The sequence below is a fragment of the Patiria miniata genome, unplaced genomic scaffold, assembly GCF_015706575.1.
Source record: "Patiria miniata isolate m_02_andy unplaced genomic scaffold, ASM1570657v1 HiC_scaffold_5, whole genome shotgun sequence".
Classification (NCBI taxonomy): Eukaryota; Metazoa; Echinodermata; class Asteroidea; order Valvatida; family Asterinidae; genus Patiria; species Patiria miniata.
The window spans coordinates 31558801-31576679 of record NW_024037072.1 but is presented as its reverse complement, the minus strand read 5'-3'; the positions used below and the strand labels follow the sequence as shown (position 1 = coordinate 31576679).

The following is a 17879-nucleotide window of genomic DNA, read 5'->3' as shown; positions in this document are numbered from 1 at the left end:
CCATCATAAGAAATAAGTTAACAATGTTAAGGCCAAAACAAATAAAAATAAGTCGGTCTCTGGTCAGCGCGCGCGTCGATTTTAATCATGCGCGTCAATCTTTTTTTGTTCCGCGGTAGCTCCAACAGCGCCCTCTATTGCCGCACCTCCTCAATTTTGTTTCTACCAAAGAGCACCAAGCAATGGGAAATTGCACCAAGGCAAATGATCGAAAGCACCAAGGCAAATTATGGAGGGCACCAATGTACATGAGGACACCAAAAAAGCAAAATAGTACCCCGCCTTGTCTGTACAATCAAGCTTGAAGAAAAAAAAGAAGAAAAAAGCCGCGTCGCCGCGTCAATTCCGGAACTTTGGTCTGACCAGAGACCGAATATTTTTTGGTTTTTGGCCTAACCGGACCATTTTTTCCAAGAGTGTGTCTCTAATGAGCGCCTCACAAATTGCAATAAAGAGCCTGTTCAGTGTATAGCACAATCAGGTATACGCAGAAAACCTTAAGAAAGTAATTAGACTCATAGCGCTCATGCATATGACTCCAAATTTTCACACGCGGGACTGGAGAAACTAATTTTTGATGGTATCTAAGTTGTTTGGTGTTTCAAGTATTTTTTCCCCGTTTGGTTTGCTGAAGGTAATTTCTTGCTAATTAGTATCTCCGTCTGACGTTGCTGAACCATTCAGAGTGCATTATTGTTCGGAGGGCATTCGTTATGGTCCAAAAGGTTCGTAGTTAACACAGGCAATGCCAATCATCTAGCCAATACAACCAAAAAAATATGACAATCGCTGATTATTGTGGAATCATTAGACACAGGTGATAGATTCAAGTATACATTGCCCTCAGGGAGAAAGATATCGCTCAAAAGCAACTTGGTAACATCTCCTAAAATATATTTACTTGTGTTGTGTTGGGTTGTCTTGGGTTCTGTTCTGTTGTGTTCTGTTGGTTTCTGTTGTGTTCTGTTGTGTTGTGTTGTGTTGTGTTGTTTTGTGTTGTGTTCTGTTGTGTTCTGTAGTGTTTTGTTGTGTTGTGTTTTTCTGTTGGTTTCTGTTGTGTTCTGTTGTGTTCTGTTGTGTTACTTAAATTTTGGATTTATTTACAAGCGATTTGTTTGAAGATAAACGGTTCTTTAACGTTCACGAATGATTTTTAACAAAAATGTATAAAGGCAATCTTCTCAAACAAGCTTGAGAGATTGCGCTTGTTTCAAGCTCGAGCTGAAAGTGTCTCTTTAAAATCGCGAAACGTTGATGTGTCATCTTTTTCTAATACAAGCGTCAGTGAAATTGCGAATTATAGTTTCAAAACCTGAAAATGAACAACATTAAGCACAACACAAAGATTGAACAAACTTCACCATTTCATTGTACACTGACAGCTATATACGTCCACTTGTGAGTGATACGTGCGATTGTGCACTTTGTGACTGAATCATAAAACATCGCACGTTGGTTCTTCATGCCATGAAGAACTTTTTCAGATGTGGAGACATTTCATATTTGACGTCTGGTGACCTTTGAGAGGTTCAATGACCTTTACATACACTATTTATAACAATTGTTCTTGAAATTGTTGAGTGATACAATTGTATCACATATTTGACCTTAACAGCCCCACTATTGGGGAAACAATTTATTACTGTTTTACCTACACTGACCTTCAATATCAGTTCAAGTATCGAACGTTTTAGCTATAGGATTTCCAAGTTACTTTAAAGTTTCATTAGATGTCCTAGAAAGATACTTTCATTTCATCCCAGAATGCCGTCGTACTCCATTGTTAATTCCGATTTCGAATTTACAGCAATATATTTCATATTTGGTGAAGTGTATTTCACGAATGTAGCGTTATAAATCGGGTAGATGTTGGGAAATTTCGTTCTGGAAATAAAACTAAAAATATAGCGGAATTTAAATGATATATGTTAAAGTAAGTGGGAAAACCTACATGAAATTATAATAATGAAGGTTACTTAAAACGGTCTTTAAACTAGCAGTGTGAAGTCGCAACGGTTGTGTTCATTTTTGTTTAATAAAAAATAACTTAACACTGATGAATGTGTCAAAATCACTGTCAATTGAAATTACGATGAACACTGAAAATGTCAAATATGATAAATATCCCTTAAAATGGGAAAATGTCTTCAAACTACGCCCTCTCCTTGAAAAGGAAAAACATTTTCAGATTTCATTTTATGTCAGCTACGTATTGTTATTTTAAAAATGTTCAATCAATAATGTATCAAACAGTGAACGAACAGCTAAAATGATACACATACGGGTGAAATGGTTTCTTACTAACGACCCTTGAGCAAAGACATTGACAAATAGGGGAACCGCCGACATATGGCTGGATAGCTTAGTTGTAGAGCACCACAGCGGAGGTAGCAGGTTCAAACCCCGCTCAAGTCAATGTCTTTGAACCACTTTAAATATGTTGCTAAAATAACCTTTAAGAGTGCAGACTGATTAGTGATATTTGGCAGTGTAATTTACACAAACTAACCCACTTCAAAATTTGCGGCCTCCTATTTCGTTCGCCATGTCAAAGGGGCAAATGCAGATACAAGGAACGATCTTTCTACTTACTACCATTTGGCATTTTTAGTTCACAAATGAAATGACGACCGAACCTGCAGGTCATTTCATCCCATTTCCAATTGTATTCTTGTCTTATAGCAACACAGTCTTGGCCTTTCCCTCTTCCGTTGTCAGGCTGATCGCTTGCCCATCGCGTGAAGTTGGCACCAGAGCTGGCACTCCACACGAAGCGCGTCTCCCTCTCCATATCGTTGTATCCGAGCCAGGCCTTTATAGAAGGCCATTCTTCCAATGGATAAGAAGCTTTCAAAGGCTCCACTATAAACTGCTGTTCTTCTAAGCTGTTGATGGACACAAGGTGCGCTGAAAACCAATCAGAGTTGGACAATTCCCGACAGTAGATTTCAGCTTCAACCCAGGGCAACTTTTCAGTGACCAGTCGGTAGCATTCTCCGCCGAATGCTACCCAGCGCTTAGGGCAAGGGGTGCAATGTTCTTCCCGGCCGCTGTCGAGTGTAAGGAGTGAAAAGAAAACGAAATAAGCGAAGATTACCAAAAAGGACGCCGTACTTGCCCGATGAAAATTCAAACAGCCGAAGGACTGCATGGTCGAGAATACCTCAAATTATTTTCATGCAAGCTTTGGATGAAGATTGCAAAATGTACTAGTCTTCTGTAACGACCACATGGAGGTGTTTCGCTGTGTAAACAAAATGGTACTCTGGCCTACGACTTGAACTGCGTTTTGTTTTCTTGAAGTGGAGGCACGCAGACAAGTTCCGAAAATTCAAACAGGCAGTGCAGGTGTTTACTCAGACTAGCTCAATACCGCTTCCCTACTTCAGATCTTAAGAGTCAGTAGCTTACCGACGCCGCGCCGACACTACTGCTTGCTCAAAAGACTACATGTAGATCAATTAAAAGAAGCGTTAATACCTAGCGAGTTTAGTATCATTAAAGAGACGAATGCGAACCCCCCCCCCCCCCCGTTCGTTCTGTCCATCATTGTATGACTTGCGAATGCCTGTTGTTCATCGCTTTGAAATGTGGTCTTCGATCTGACAATAAAAGTAATTATTCACGGGGCTGTTGTGATGAAAGAACCGGTAACAAAGATTGAACGTAAAGCAGAGTAACGGTTGTTTGGCAGCCGAATCGATCATAATGCATTCTACTTGTACATGTATATGTACACGCGTAACATAGCAAGGCCATTTTGATTAGGGGCGGGGGGGGGGGGGGGGGGTAGACGTGAAAAGTGACAATCGTCTCATCCCTGATAACACTCACATGTGGGGCCTCTCGTAAGAAAGCGTAAGAAAGTCCTCAACCTACCTCAACAAGTTTGATTTAGGAAAAGTCGTTTGTTGGTGACGTTTTTACACCTGCGCACTATATCAACATGCGCACGTTTCTAGTCAAAAGTTGGTCAAAACGTACACACTTCTTTTTCCTGGCTCCCTGCTATGCGTTATGATGCGTGCGGCTATTGTTACCAGCGAGGCGACCGACCTTGAAAGGCGATAGGCTGGTTCTGAATACTCGACCAAACTACTCTGTCGACTAACCATAATTCTCGCTAGGATGAAAACTGATGTCGAACGTTCGTAACTTAAAGGGAATGTACATCATTGGCTTTTGCTTTAATTTTCAGAAATGAACTATTTGTGGGGTTAGTATAATATATCAAATTATTGTTACACTGACATGTTTGAAGTTTTGTGTTGGGAAATGCTGGAAAAACTAATAAAAACAAAAATGTTCGAGTAGTCTGGTTCCCTGACTCCACTGAAGATTAAATGGATTAATTTATAGATGCCGGAAAATTGTACGATAAGGGAACCAGTCTAGCTGGCCTGCACCATTCAGAACATGCAACCAATAGCAAACAAAATTTGGACTGAAAAAAAATTGGTACATTTGGAGCAGTAGTTGAAAAATAGTTAGGTTTTTCCAACGGTGGTCGGCCGACCACCGTTGGAAATGTATACAAAATTACCATTTTCTTGAAAGTGACTTCACACCAGGTGCCATAATTTTACAGGATGCTTTAGACTGTCATTTATCAACATCCTGTTGTGTATTTCCTAAAAAACTTGGTAGTTTTATTTTTCGATGTTTGCAAATGTTGTATTTTCCCTTTAACCTACACAATAACTAGCTCTAGCTCTAGATGGAGGGAGAAGTTTAGCGCCTTTGATGTACTGTCGAGGGCTTATTATGTCTGCATGTCTCATAATAAAAGAACTGAGAAGATGATATTATACTGTTTTCGGTCAGTCATGCAGAAGAACAGTGCTCAGGTGATCCAGAAATAGACATAATTTGGTGCTATAGGGCTCCCGCCATCGGTGAATTCACGTAGAGTAAACTACATGTAGGGCCTACACCACTAGGTCGTCTTTTTAAGATAATATCTGATGTAGTGCTTTTAAAATTTCAGCGTGTAGTGTCTATCATAAAGCCGTCTCACAGCCTTTATTTAAGGTTAAATGATGTGTTTAATATATGTGGAAACTCACCTCCAGAAAGTCTTGATTTTAAATGAGTCGATCGCACTGCTTTATTTACGGTTTCTCAAGTTCGCAGATAAAGTACCCATGAGCAGTGCAAGCACGGGTGCGCCATCCCCACCCTAAAGACCGCTGACTGAAAACACAATCGTAGCTGCTGATGCCTGAATTTGGTTCGCTTGAATACCACTTAGTATACCCAGGGCTCTGTGAAGATTCACTCCAGACGTACACTCCCTCATGTTCAATATCGTTCAGTCCCATCCACCAACGCTTAACTTGCTGGATCTCTTCACCATACTTAGCCAAGAACTGCTGCTCCGCTTCACTGTTGATCGTGACAAGGTGCGCATGCCCGAATCGACGGGATGGCAACTGCTGACAGTAGTTCTCAGCATCCGCCCAAGGACGAAATTCAAGAACCAACCGGTAGCAGTGGTCCCCAAATGACATCCACTGGAACGGGCATGGACCGCAACTGGTGTGGGTACCAACGACCAACAGACAGGTAGATAGTACAAGAAAAGAGAGGCGTCGTGGAGTTGATGACATCTTCACAAAAGGTTTATTAAGTCCATAATGCTGAATTAGATACCAGTTCAGGTAGTCAACATGTATACGATATATAAGCGAACAAAATCAAAATAGAAATCGGCCGGGATGTTTTTTTTTCAACGTAAAAACTGAGGACCCCAACTAAACTGTCGGTACGTCGGAGCATAGAACGCCAAGTCTTTCGTTCACGCACCTGCTCAATGTAACGAGTGTACTATGGTACTGCGACAACACACGGTTTCCAATCAACCTTAGCATGACGTATTACTAGAAGTGCTTTCACCCGAATTTTCATGCGCGCGCATGACAGCCTTGCCAACTGACCAATCGTCACACACCTCGACGCGTGGCACTGCCAAACACCGTCCAATCAGAGCTTGCCCAAATCTTAACACAAGTCATGAAGGCCCATCTAATGAGACTGTTTAGCGTAAAATAAAAAAGAAGAAGAAAATACCATGGTAACGGTTGGTTTGTTTCACGGGTGGGCATAGAATTTGTGTGTGCGTGCATACATTTTGTAACCAAAGTTTGCTCGCTTCTAGGAATTAGTAAATTTGTTTTTAGCTCTGTAATCACACAATGGGGGAACACAGTTAGAACATTTCTTGGTTTAATAGCAGAATTTGTAAGATCTATCACAGCCTTCAAGACTGGAATTATACTTAAAACTAGCTGATTTTGTTAGCACACTGTTAAGGGTACCTTGCGAACTATCGGGGAACAAAAGGTACACAAAAGTAGTTCTTACAATCATAGGCCGTGTTTGCATCAAACATGGATGAAAATAAAGATCCGAATGTATGCACAAGCGGCCATAGACCAAATAATTATCTGCCATTTCTAACAATTTTGCTCAGGATTTGAATACAGACTAATCAGGTTTCTTTTTAATTAATCATGATCCTGGACAAAGGTGGATCGGGGAGGGGGGGGGGCGAGGGCGCCCTGGGCCATGCCTCTCCCAACCAAGTAGTTTCTAACAAAAACAAAACAACATCCCACATGAGGAGGGTGTTCGTGCTTGCTCCTTGGCTCTGGCCAAGGCAGGACACACGACTCCTCCCATCAGTGATGTTGGCACCCTCATGAGACTTATACTAACGAAGAACAATTTTTCCTTCCTTGGTAAACACTATCTACAGGTACACGGCACTGCAATGGGCACTCGCATGGCCCCGTCGATGGCTTGCCTCTTCATGGGCGACCTCGAAGAACGCATTCTTGCCTCGGCCCCATGTCGCCCTTGGATCTGGTGGAGATATATTGATGATGTTTTTTTCATCTGGACCAGTGATGAGGAGTCTCTTGACCTTCACTAACCACATCAATTCCATCCACAGAACCATCAAATTCACATCGGAGTTCTCGGCTCACCAAACCCACTTTCTGGATGTCACCGTCCGCAAGCAAGGCAACTCACTAACCACTGACCTGTATTCCAAACCCACAGACACCCACCAGTACCTCCACTCCTCCAGCTGTCACCCCAGGCACTGCAAAACTGGCATAGCGTTTAGCCAGGCACTCAGACTCAGAAGAATTTGTTCTAATGATTCCGATTTCTCCCACCATACACAGATACTGAGGAACAACTTGGTGGCCAGGGGTCACAGCTCTCGCCAAGTTCATCGTGCCATTGCCAGAGCTAAAGCTATCCCCAGAAATCTAGCTCTCACGGGAAAGACCCATGATTCCCTTGGTTACTACGTTTCACCCCAATCTCCCTCCCCTTCACAAAATCACTAATGACAATCATCATATCCTCCATACTTCAGATCGCCTTGCCCGCGCCATCCCCAATGGCCCTACATTGGCTTACAGGCGTCCTCGAAATCTACGGGACTTGATTGTTCGAGCTGAAGTCCCTTCCTTAGATGCATCCCCTCCCACCCAGCATGGTACTTTCAAGTGCAGTTCCAGATGTGTTGTCTGCCAGATTCATATCCAGGAGTCTGACTCCTTTTCTGGCCACTCTTCTGTCACTACCCACAGAACCATTGGTAACATCACTTGTAACACCTCTAATGTCATATATCTCATTTCTTGCAGGGTCTGTGGAGTGCAGTATGTAGGTGAGACTAAGAATACGCTCAAGAAGCGTTTCTATGCCCACCGGTCAACGGTCAACACCAAGAAACTAGACACCCCTGTTGGTCACCACTTCAACCTGCCTAACCACTCCATTTCTGATATGATTTTGCAGGGCATTGAATCTCTTGGCCATCGCAAGGACTCTGTTCGCCTCAGCAGAGAGAAAGTGTGGATGAATCGTCTTCGAACTATTCAACCACATGGTCTCAACATCCAACTTGGAAATGACTAATCCTTTTCTTCCTCCATTGTCTTCTGTTACAGATAATCCACCTGGTCTTCCTTGTTTGTGTTTACCCATCTTCCCCCATCTTTCATCCCTTTCCACCTCAATACTGTTCCCCCCCCCACATCATCCCTTCACTCTCACACTCTTTTGTCCGTTCCCACTCCCTGTGACCTTTGATCCTTCCCCTTTCTGGTCCCTCCCCTGTTTACACTAGATCCCTTGTGGTTTGCCCTCTCCCTTTGTTTCTTTGTTCTCTCATCCACCCTCCCCTGCATCTTTCCACACCTTTCACACCTAATCCTCCTTTTGTGTTTCTTCTTTCAGCCCTGCATGTTTGTGTGCACCCCCATGTTAATGTATGTACCTCCGTCAGTTCTGTTTTAGCCTTTGAAGAAGAACTTGCTAAGTTCGCAACGTCAGGCCACATTAATTTTAAGATGAAAAACAAAACAAATCAAATAAATACAACGGAGGAGTGAATATATTATTTAATCGATGCTATTGATCCCCTTTCCTTCCATAAATGGATTGGTGAAATACTGATAACATGACGAAAGAAAGGGCATACAGGGCCCCATGTGGTCAAGCCCCAGGCCAGTTGGTCACGTGCCCCCCCCCCCCCCCCCATCCGACATTCAGCTCTAGGCCCGCCCTTGATTCAGGACCATCATTCGCCTTACCAACGAACAAACGACGCTATGAATGTTTAATCTGACTGCAGATGGAAACCGAAAGAGAGGGTAATTAATTGTCTTTGCTGTCAAACTGGCAGAGTTAATACTTAATAATTGTCGTAATAACTGAGAAGGATGAAAACAAATATTGCATGAAGTACGCCCGAGTCACATGCCGAGTGGTTTTATCCTATCATTACGTGAAATGGTAGCTTTCGGAGGTATTTCCATTGACGTGTGCACAAGTAGTGCTGTACTCGAGACCATCGCAAGACCAGACACAAGACCAATTGCAGAGCAAGCACAAGACCATTCATATAACCAGCCACAAGTAACAGGGCACGAAAAATAACAAAGGAATGCCTTTGCTGCAATTCATTTGAATAGTTTGTGCCTTGAGGTCTTGTGTTGGGATATCACCAAGAAGCCCCCCCCCCCCCACCCTGGATGCCCCACTACACGGGTACGTCGTTTGTGCATTCATTGTTCATCATCATTATCATTGGGCGGCCACAGCCGAGATGGATGAAACCAAACTCTTCCAGACTCTCTTGTCTGCCATGGCCGTGGTGATTTCATCAACGTGCTGGCTCACATCATTGCATACAGTGTCAACATAGTTGAGGGGTCTCCTCCCTCTGTTGGGGCAAGGCGATCTCTAGCAGATGAGGTCGGAGACAACTTGATCTTTGGCTCTGTAACAGTGGCTAGCAAGGCGGGCTCTGCGTTGCGCCACTGTAGTTGAGATAGGTTGGATGTTGCCATAAACTTCTGCCTTTGTCTTATTGTTACCAAATTAAAATTACAAAGTGCACCCTTTGAGACATCCACAATGCATAAGGTATTATTATGTACAGTCTTTTCACATGTCCAGGCAGTCTCTTCTTTCTGCTACCTGTGGTCTTCGGCTGTTTCTCCCGGACAGTTGTCTTCAAAATCTTTGTTATCTGGAGCAATAAAAGTTTAAAAAAAAATATAAATTCTAGTTAAGCTTGGGGGCTTTTTTCCCGATTTCAAACTTTGATAGCAAGTTTATCTGGGTTAAATCCTACAACATGGTGGACAATTTTCGAAGAGCATTGTGGGGGAAAAAGCCGACTGCTGTATGCCAATTTCAACGTAATCTTGTTTTGTGTGAATAGAGCTTTAGGTGGAGTTGGACGACAGTGGTTTTGTATCTCTAGGCTAGGCATGAGAAAACATCTTATGTGCACTCATTGTTAATACATTAAAATAACGAAGAAAACCCTCTGAGATACCTGCAAGTGCAATGCATTAGGTCTACGAAACTGATTATTTACGGTACTATTTGTGGTTCTGTGGTACCCCAGTACACATTAACCCTAACACTACAGGTATTTTAGCTAGAAACCCTGCCAAATGCAGCAACATGCAACACTTGTCTCAGTGACAAGCCTGCCCAGTGCAGCAAGATCCATCAGGGGAAAAGTCTCAAGGCCAAACTGCCTCAGAGTCTGTGGTGCCCTGAATGCAGCAGGATACAACTGTGGCATTGTTCAATGGGACTTAGCTCTCATTGTTTCAGCACTGGCCATTCATGCTCTGGTGTTGGTAGCTGAATGCATCAAAGTGCACCAGACTTTTCCACCTGACGCACTGTGTCTGGCAGGGTTAGGAAGAGGAAGTGAACAGCCCATTGCAGTCAGTCACACATCACCAACATGTTTCGAAAAACTAGGAACGAGTAAAAGACCATTCTTACCATCAAATGATGTTCCACACCATATACAATATCTATGTCGTCTGCGGAGGTAACTTGTCAAATGGGCGAGTTTTTCAGCTGCCTGTTTAACAGAATCAAAGAAAAAATCCTGGATCATATTGACTGCCAAAAAAGGTGCCTAACAAGACGCTATAGTAATAGACTGTGTTGAGGTTCAAAGGCCACTTGGTATTTAAGCTCATCTCAGGACTTAAGTTAAGATGAGTCCCCGCTCTAAGATCAATCTTAGCTAAGATGCGTCCTAAGACGTCCTAAACTCATCTGGTGTCCAGAAGATATACAAAGTAACGCACGCATTGATGAGATAAGATGACCCTCAGACCGATCTTAAGTTAAACCGCATTGCTGAGGAAGTTATAGGACATGTTGAACGCGTCTTAAGTTTGGCGAAATTGATCCTAGAACGAGTTGCGAGTTAAGACAAGTTACCCTTCCTTGGCATTTCGTGCAAATCGGTCCTGGAGCTTCTTTACAGTGCTGTGGTTGAATCCACAACGAGTACATCACACGTCTGTCACAGTTAAAGGTAGAGTATATCATTTGTGCATTTTTTTTTACGTTTGAAGGAACAAAAGTGCTCAAAATCTAAATATGGGTGCTTAACAACTAACCTGATGACGTTTTAGCTCAGTGAATGCTGTATATTCCGAGAGAACAATATTTAAGGATCTCGATTTCAATTCAAAAGTTGCCGAGTCCTGTTTTGAATTGCGCCCGAAATCAGCGTCCCGGATATGTTCTCAGTTGAGCCCACCTAGTTCAGATGAGGCTCTGATGTTTATTTCATTTTTATCTTTGGTAAAATTTGAAGGCCCTCAACGTTAACTCCCATGTGAAAAAAAATTGTAATAAAATTGGAGGATTTAGGACTGTTAGGTTAATGAACACACCTGCAAGTACGGTGAAATATAATGTTCACCAAGCAAATCAGCTTAACTGATCCACCTTGGCAAGAAATAGAAATTGGAATATCAATTAGAATTCTGCCGAAGGGAATAATCTTGAATCCTTACAGGTATCTGACTTCCTGGCTCTTCTTTTTCCTCCTCCTCTTCTTCTTCTTCTTCTTCTTCGTCCTCCTCTAGTACCTCAGCAGGTGGCTTGGGCCAGTACCAAGGTTCAACAGGTTCCTCAACCCCCTGCAATTACAAGAACCAATCATAGCTGGATAGTCAGCAGCTACGAGGAACTATACTTGGCTTGGGGAACTTTCACAAGCACCAGTTACTTTACAGGTTTTCTAGCCTGGAGAAACTTTTCTAGTTCCTGTCATGTTTTCTCAGCAATTTTGTGGACAGTCACACACCCCACTAATCCAGAGTATGAAATTACATCTGACATTTACCGTACTTGTCAAAACTTATTTTGTACTGCAAGTGCATTCCAAGAGCATGTAACAGCTGAGAAATGACTGTGCTGAGTCAAACTGCTTTGTTTTTGTGGATCTTTCACCTTCTGGATATCAGTCTGACGACAATTACCCACCCCTTTCTCCCACTTTAGGAGTGGAGTACTGTGGCCTTGTGGTCTGGAGCATTGAATTTGTGGTCTGCGGGTAATTCTGCAGGTTATGGGTTCAAGTTCAGCCTGGGGTTATGGTGCATGTGCCCTTGGGCAAGGCACTTTGTCACTCATTGCTTCTCCCCACCCAGGAGTAAAAATGGGTACGTGTACCTGTGACGGCAGAGATGGTTTAATACTGTGATTGAGTTTAGCTGCTTTGTGCCGAAATGGCAGCATTGAGCTGTATACTCCCCAGGGAGCTGAGATGGTATTCGGAAAGTTGCACTGGCCCAATGAGCAGGGTATATTAGTTATCCCGCGAGCGCGAGTGGAACACGCAATAATGTAGTGCGTCTGTGTCCCACATACCACGAGGCCGAAGGCCGAGTGGTATGTGGGACACAGACGCACTACATTTTCCGTGTTCCACGAGCGCGAGCGTGATAACGAATTTATCTTCAAGCAAACTTGACGCACAATAAAGATGAAACGCCCACTGTACACAAACTTCAGCGCTTATCCTATACACGTGTGTGTTTGTACGGAATGGCGCACGCATCTTGGAATAGCGCAACACGCGGAGTGCGGTATGGACTGTGGCCGTGCTACATGGTTATATGTAGCACGGCTTGTTGCCATGGATCGACCAATCAGGATCGAGGATTCAAGTTTACTTGAAGATAAACAATGATGTAGTGCTTTGAGCACCAATATTAGTGGATACTTGCGCTTTATAAATATACATTATTATTATTACTTTGGTTACATCTGAGTCTCTTGTCAAGAACTACTGCCTACGTCTTCAACAACAACAACTACGTGGGAACATGCCGGCAATAGACCTAACCATTAGGCACCGCCCACTGTGCACGCGGGCAACGACACATGCGTCTATCTCCATGCTGCACTGCATCTTCCAGCTGTGCACAAGTCGGACACTAATCACGGCTGTGATTGGTCGTAATACTATGGGGCGGGCCTTAACGGATGGGTCTATAGAGGTAGCCGTAGCCCTGGAAGCCCATTTCCGGCGCGGCCTGAGACTGGCATACCTGTAATCGATCCAGATGCTCACAGGCCTTCTGACTCTTGTCTAGGTCTTTCTCCGTCTCCTTGTCGCTGAATTTATTACTCATGCGCTGCATGAAGTCCTGTCGGTATTCCAACTCCCGGGCCGCCCGGTGCTTCACTGCCTGCTGATACTGAAGCCGTCTTCGCTCCTGCTGGTCCTTGATCTCGGTCTCCCGTCCCAAACCCCCTCTGCCTTATGATGCAAAAAAAAAGTATCCAGGATTTTTTTGTCATTTGTGTAGCTACGATGCAATTGCCATCAAGGTGGTTGGCTAATATTCTTTTCTTGTATCATAAATGATTCTCATTCGGTTTTAACCATTTGGAGTTCAAAAAGAAAAGTGGAATGAAACAAAAGACCACAAACTGAACAAACTCTTCCATCTAGTAATTTGCCCCTGAATTTACGAAACCAGTGCAAAACTGCACACTTGTTGGAATCGACAAATGCTGTTAACATTTTTCTTTTTGAGGCATCATGGTATGATTTTAGTCTGTTGTTTGCTTCTGAAGCTGAATTCGCTATAAACAGAAACATTCTGTTGTATTCATCAGTTTTGAATGAAAATGGGGGAAAATTGGCAAACCCTGTATATCATGAAGAAAGTTTTGACTTTGAACCAAACACGCCGGCATTGTTACTGGGAGCTTTCCAGAATTTTCAAAAATCAACCACCTGACATGAAACCCATGTCATCGTCTTTCGACTTTAACTTTCAAGGGAAGATGTAGCTTTCAGGAAACCGGGGGGTGGGGGGGGGGGGGTGGTGATATGAAGCCATTTGATAATGAATGCAGGAATATTAGCGTTCAATTGATTATTTGTGGCCCCAGTATCACATTAGTCAGTGGCTGAAGAGGGGGGGGGGGGGCCCTCTTGGGTATACCAACCTGTCTTGATTTCCACAGGAATGGGTTCCGATCGTCCACTTTCTGTCCAAATGAAAAAGAAAGAAACTGATATGAAAATTGAGCCAGGTAAAGGACATTCCGTGAAAATTTGGCATTAATCTCCACAAGAAAATGTTACTGATCTTTATTGAAATATAATTGATATTTCACATAGTCTTTCATATTTCAAATGTAGTGTTTTAATGATTTGTATAATGTTTCCATAAGGGTTGTGTGATAAAAACAAAAACATGAGATTGAGTTGGTTCTACATCCAAAAAGCATACAGGCCATACTTTGAAAGTTACGAATGCAGCACACTTGCCATTGGTTATCAGTTAGTCAGCCAAAGGCTGGGGGAGTCCGGCTCCCCCCCCCCCCCAGCATTTTTCCCAAGCTGTGCTTGATGTTAAGCAACAACATGTGGGCCTCTCTAATATGAAGCTGCATGTTCAAGATGCTGTTATATGCTAGTGGACACGTCGGACATTTCTGCACGCATGTTGGACATAAATGAGTGAGCTGTGATTGGTCCAAGCATCAGGGGGCGGAGCTTAATGGATTGGTGCGACACCCATAGGACAGCCACATTTGATTGACAAGTGCTATATGACTTTACTAAGGGAATAAATGTGTGCTCGAGAGGTTTTTATCACTCTGTTTAATACCGCTTAGAGTCTGGGTGCTGATAATTACCCGAGCCGGAGGCGAGGGTAATTATCAGCACCCAGACTCTAAGCGGTATTAAACAGAGTGATAAATACCGACCGAGCACATATTTATTCCCATTCATAAATACCTTATCCGTAAAAAAATATCAAATAATTCGTTCAAAAAATCCCGATTTTGTTCAACAAGTTCACTTCATGCTTTTTGAAACATCCCTCTAGCAAAATAATGGAATGTTCAGCTGGCGAGTAAGATGTAAACAACCCTTTTATGGAGATTGACGCGCGCGTAGCATGTTCTGCGCGATGTCACGCAGAACGCACCTGGGGCGTTGCGTTTTGAATTTAGAACTATAAAATTCTGACTCGCTGGTAGTGTTGCGCATGCCTACGTGAGGATTGTGAACGTTCAACCAATGAAACGGTAAGAGGCACTGGATTTTTAGGAGTCCACATTTTATTGTGACACTGGAAAAGTGTTTAAGACCAGCTAGCCATGTCTTTATCATCCGTTTAAGACCAGCCACGTGACGGGCTCTCGACCAATAGGAATAGCTAAACTGTCTGAGGTATTTATGAATACGCCTTGATGCAACAGTATGATTGCTTGAGATGTCTGCATGCATTTGGAGAGCACATGCTCGATACAGATCCACTTTGCTTGATCATCTGCTGTTCATGCATTTTGTTTCTTTCCAATAATAACACCCCTCAGAATCCAAAGAAGAATGTTCAAATCCTAACCAGTTCAAGTTTCAGTTCAGTGGATATTACACTTTTGGGGAAAACTGTAAAAATGGATGCACAATGATTTTTGTCAACAGCACTCTTTTTTAAAAAAAAATTCAGTCAATTGACTGATTGTTGGAAATCACGTACATGATTTCTTCTAAATGACAGTAAGGTAAAAAAATATAAAGTCAGTCTGGTCAGACCAAAGTTCCGGAATTGATGCAGCAATGCGCTTTTTTTGTTAGTTTGTTTGGTTTGTTTGGGTTTTTTTCAAGCTTGGATTGTACAGACAAGTCGGGTACTATTTTGCTTTTTTTTATGTCCTCATATACCTTGGTGTCCTCCATCATTTGCCTTGGCGCCCTTCCCCATTCCTTGGTGCCCCTCATTTGCCTGCATGTAGGTACCCTCCTCGTTTGCCTAGGTACCCTAAATGCTTTCCTTCACATATACAGCCAAGGCAACTTTTATGACTTGGACTTTGCCTCCAAAATGTTTTAAAAACAAGGTATGAGGTTGAGCTGCCCACAAAAATTTGAGGCGGTGTGGCAATAGAAGGCGCTGTTGTAGCTAACACGGAAATTTGACAAAAAAGAACAATTGACGCGCATGATCAAAATCGAAGTGCGTGCTGACCAGAGACCGACTAATTTTTATTTTTGGCATAAGCCAGACGGAATAATTTCATGGGGTGTTTAGTATCTGTCATGCCTGCATGATCTTTAGTCAAAGTAACATTTTGATAATAATTTATTTTATAATAAGGAACATCTATAATCCCCTTTTATAAGTGGCCACATCTTAGAGAACAACTAGGTCCAATTGGATTGGGCATTAAACACTTGGAATGACTTAAATACCAGAATCGAAGACAAAATTGGAGTTAAAATTCTATTTTTGACAGAACCCCCTATGTTCCTCACCTTTCTTGCCCATCCCCATGCCCTGCTTGTACCCCATCTTCTCCAGCAGAGCAAAGCCCTTGTTTTGACTGGACAGGGCACTGCCCAGGCCCTTCAGTCGGTTCTCCTGCTCGCGTTCCTTGACCGGTTTGAACTTGGCCCGGTGCTGCTCATTGATCGCCTTGTGCTTGGCCTCTTGCTGTTTCTTGTGGTTGTGTTTGCCCCACACGAGGCCCGGTGTGGTGGTCTTACTGCCAATAGATATGAGACATTCCAGAAAGACAATTCATTCATTTGAGATCGTACTTTTGTAAGTTCATTCCACCTATTGCAAGAATTAATGAAAGATAACTTTGAAAAAAACCCATTAGTTTCACACTCACATTAGTTTCACAGTGTGTCATTTGCAACATTATTATATTAGATTTCAATTTTCTGTTTCAACTTTCATTATAACTTGTCTACAAATTTGGGGATAGTGTAGTTACGGGCCACATTTCAATAAGAGGATGAAAACCCCCTAAGTTATTGGACATGTTGGACTCACCCAACTAGTTAGCGATATTTAAAACCAACACAACTTCACATTGTCAGATTTTCAAGAACAGAGATAAGAGGGAAGAGTTTGATTTTTTTTTTTTAGGAATTTTTTGGGTAAAATGACCAGAGAAGACAAAATGCAACACAAAAATAAAGAAGGCAATCACCGCGATGCATCGCAAATGCGCAACAACTGAAAATTAACATTGTGCCATGTAATTCTATACAAAGGTGGATGGCTGATTGGCTCTTGCAGTGTTGGGAGTCCAGTTATATAAAAAAAAATGGGATTTTTTCTGACCTTTAAGTAATGTCATGATGGAAAGATTCCCATATCTGGCCATCACTTTTCACCACCCTGTGCACAAACCCTACGGGACTGGCATACTGGTCTGAAAATTTCTAGGCCCAAGTGTTTTCTCAGTAAAAATTCAAAATTTGTCACCGCTAATTTTGACTTTTTAGTACATATTATCACTTTCTGATGGCTAATACTATTAGCCATCAGAAAGTGATAATATGTACTAAAAAGTCAAAATTAGCGGTGACCAATTTTGAATTTTTACTGAGAAAACACTTGGGCCTAGAAATTTTCAGACCAGTCCCGTAGGGTTTGTGCACAGGGTGGTGAACTGAAAAGTGATGGCCAGATATGGGAATCTTTCCCAAAATTCAAACGACGCTGTATACCTTCTATGCTCTATTACCAATCCATATTTATATCGATACCAAATGTGATATTAAATACTCACGTTTCCACTAAGAAAGAATCAGACATGTAGTCGTCTTCGTCGTCTGCCATAATTCCTACACTCTGCATCTGCATCAATCATGAAGTGCTCTATAATGCGTGTAGCGCCCTCTATCGGTGTAATAAACTGCATTTGGGGAACAGCTCCGATCATGTATTGTACATCTACAATTTTTTCATGCACGGCACTTCCAAATCCAACCAGCTGAAAATGCGGTTAGAATAGTTCTTATCAACCAAAATGTTCCCCAGACCATGGAGGCAGAATGTGCCCGAAATTCCATGTCCTCCATAACTCAGCTTCACTCCTGACAATAATCATGATAATAAAAGCTCCGGGGGGGGGGGGGGGGGAGCAGGCACTTATACGGACAGCAAATAGATTCCAAAATCATTTTTCAATTCTCTCAGTATATTGAAAAACAAATATTATTAAATTGTTTTCAATTTCATATTTCCATACGTTTT

The 17879-nt window shown here is 42.5% G+C and overlaps 1 protein-coding gene across 1 annotated transcript; it reads right to left on the bottom strand.

Annotated features, from left to right (window-relative positions):
- Positions 1-8394: 8394 nt before the first annotated feature.
- On the bottom strand, positions 8395-17520 carry LOC119741462 (G patch domain-containing protein 11-like). The gene is made up of 7 exons (XM_038217217.1): positions 17413-17520; positions 16142-16371; positions 13819-13860; positions 12909-13120; positions 11367-11492; positions 10333-10414; positions 8395-9556 (listed from the first exon to the last, which is right to left on the bottom strand). Exons 1-7 carry the CDS (start codon positions 17484-17486, stop codon positions 9501-9503), a joined length of 822 nt encoding a protein of 273 aa, XP_038073145.1. The 5' UTR covers positions 17487-17520; the 3' UTR covers positions 8395-9500.
- Between the last annotated feature and the right edge of the window lie 359 nt (positions 17521-17879).

Excerpts from the sequence above, each read along its gene's own strand:
- LOC119741462 (XM_038217217.1), bottom strand. The coding sequence starts at position 17,486 with ATGCAGATGCAGAGTGTAGGAATTATGGCAGACGACGAAGACGACTAC. Across the intron at positions 16,372-17,412 it reads GATTCTTTCTTAGTGGAAAC|TAAGACCACCACACCGGGCC; the intron begins GTGAGTATTTAA and ends ATCTATTGGCAG. Across the intron at positions 11,493-12,908 it reads AGCATCTGGATCGATTACAG|GGGGTTGAGGAACCTGTTGA; the intron begins GTATGCCAGTCT and ends TTGTAATTGCAG.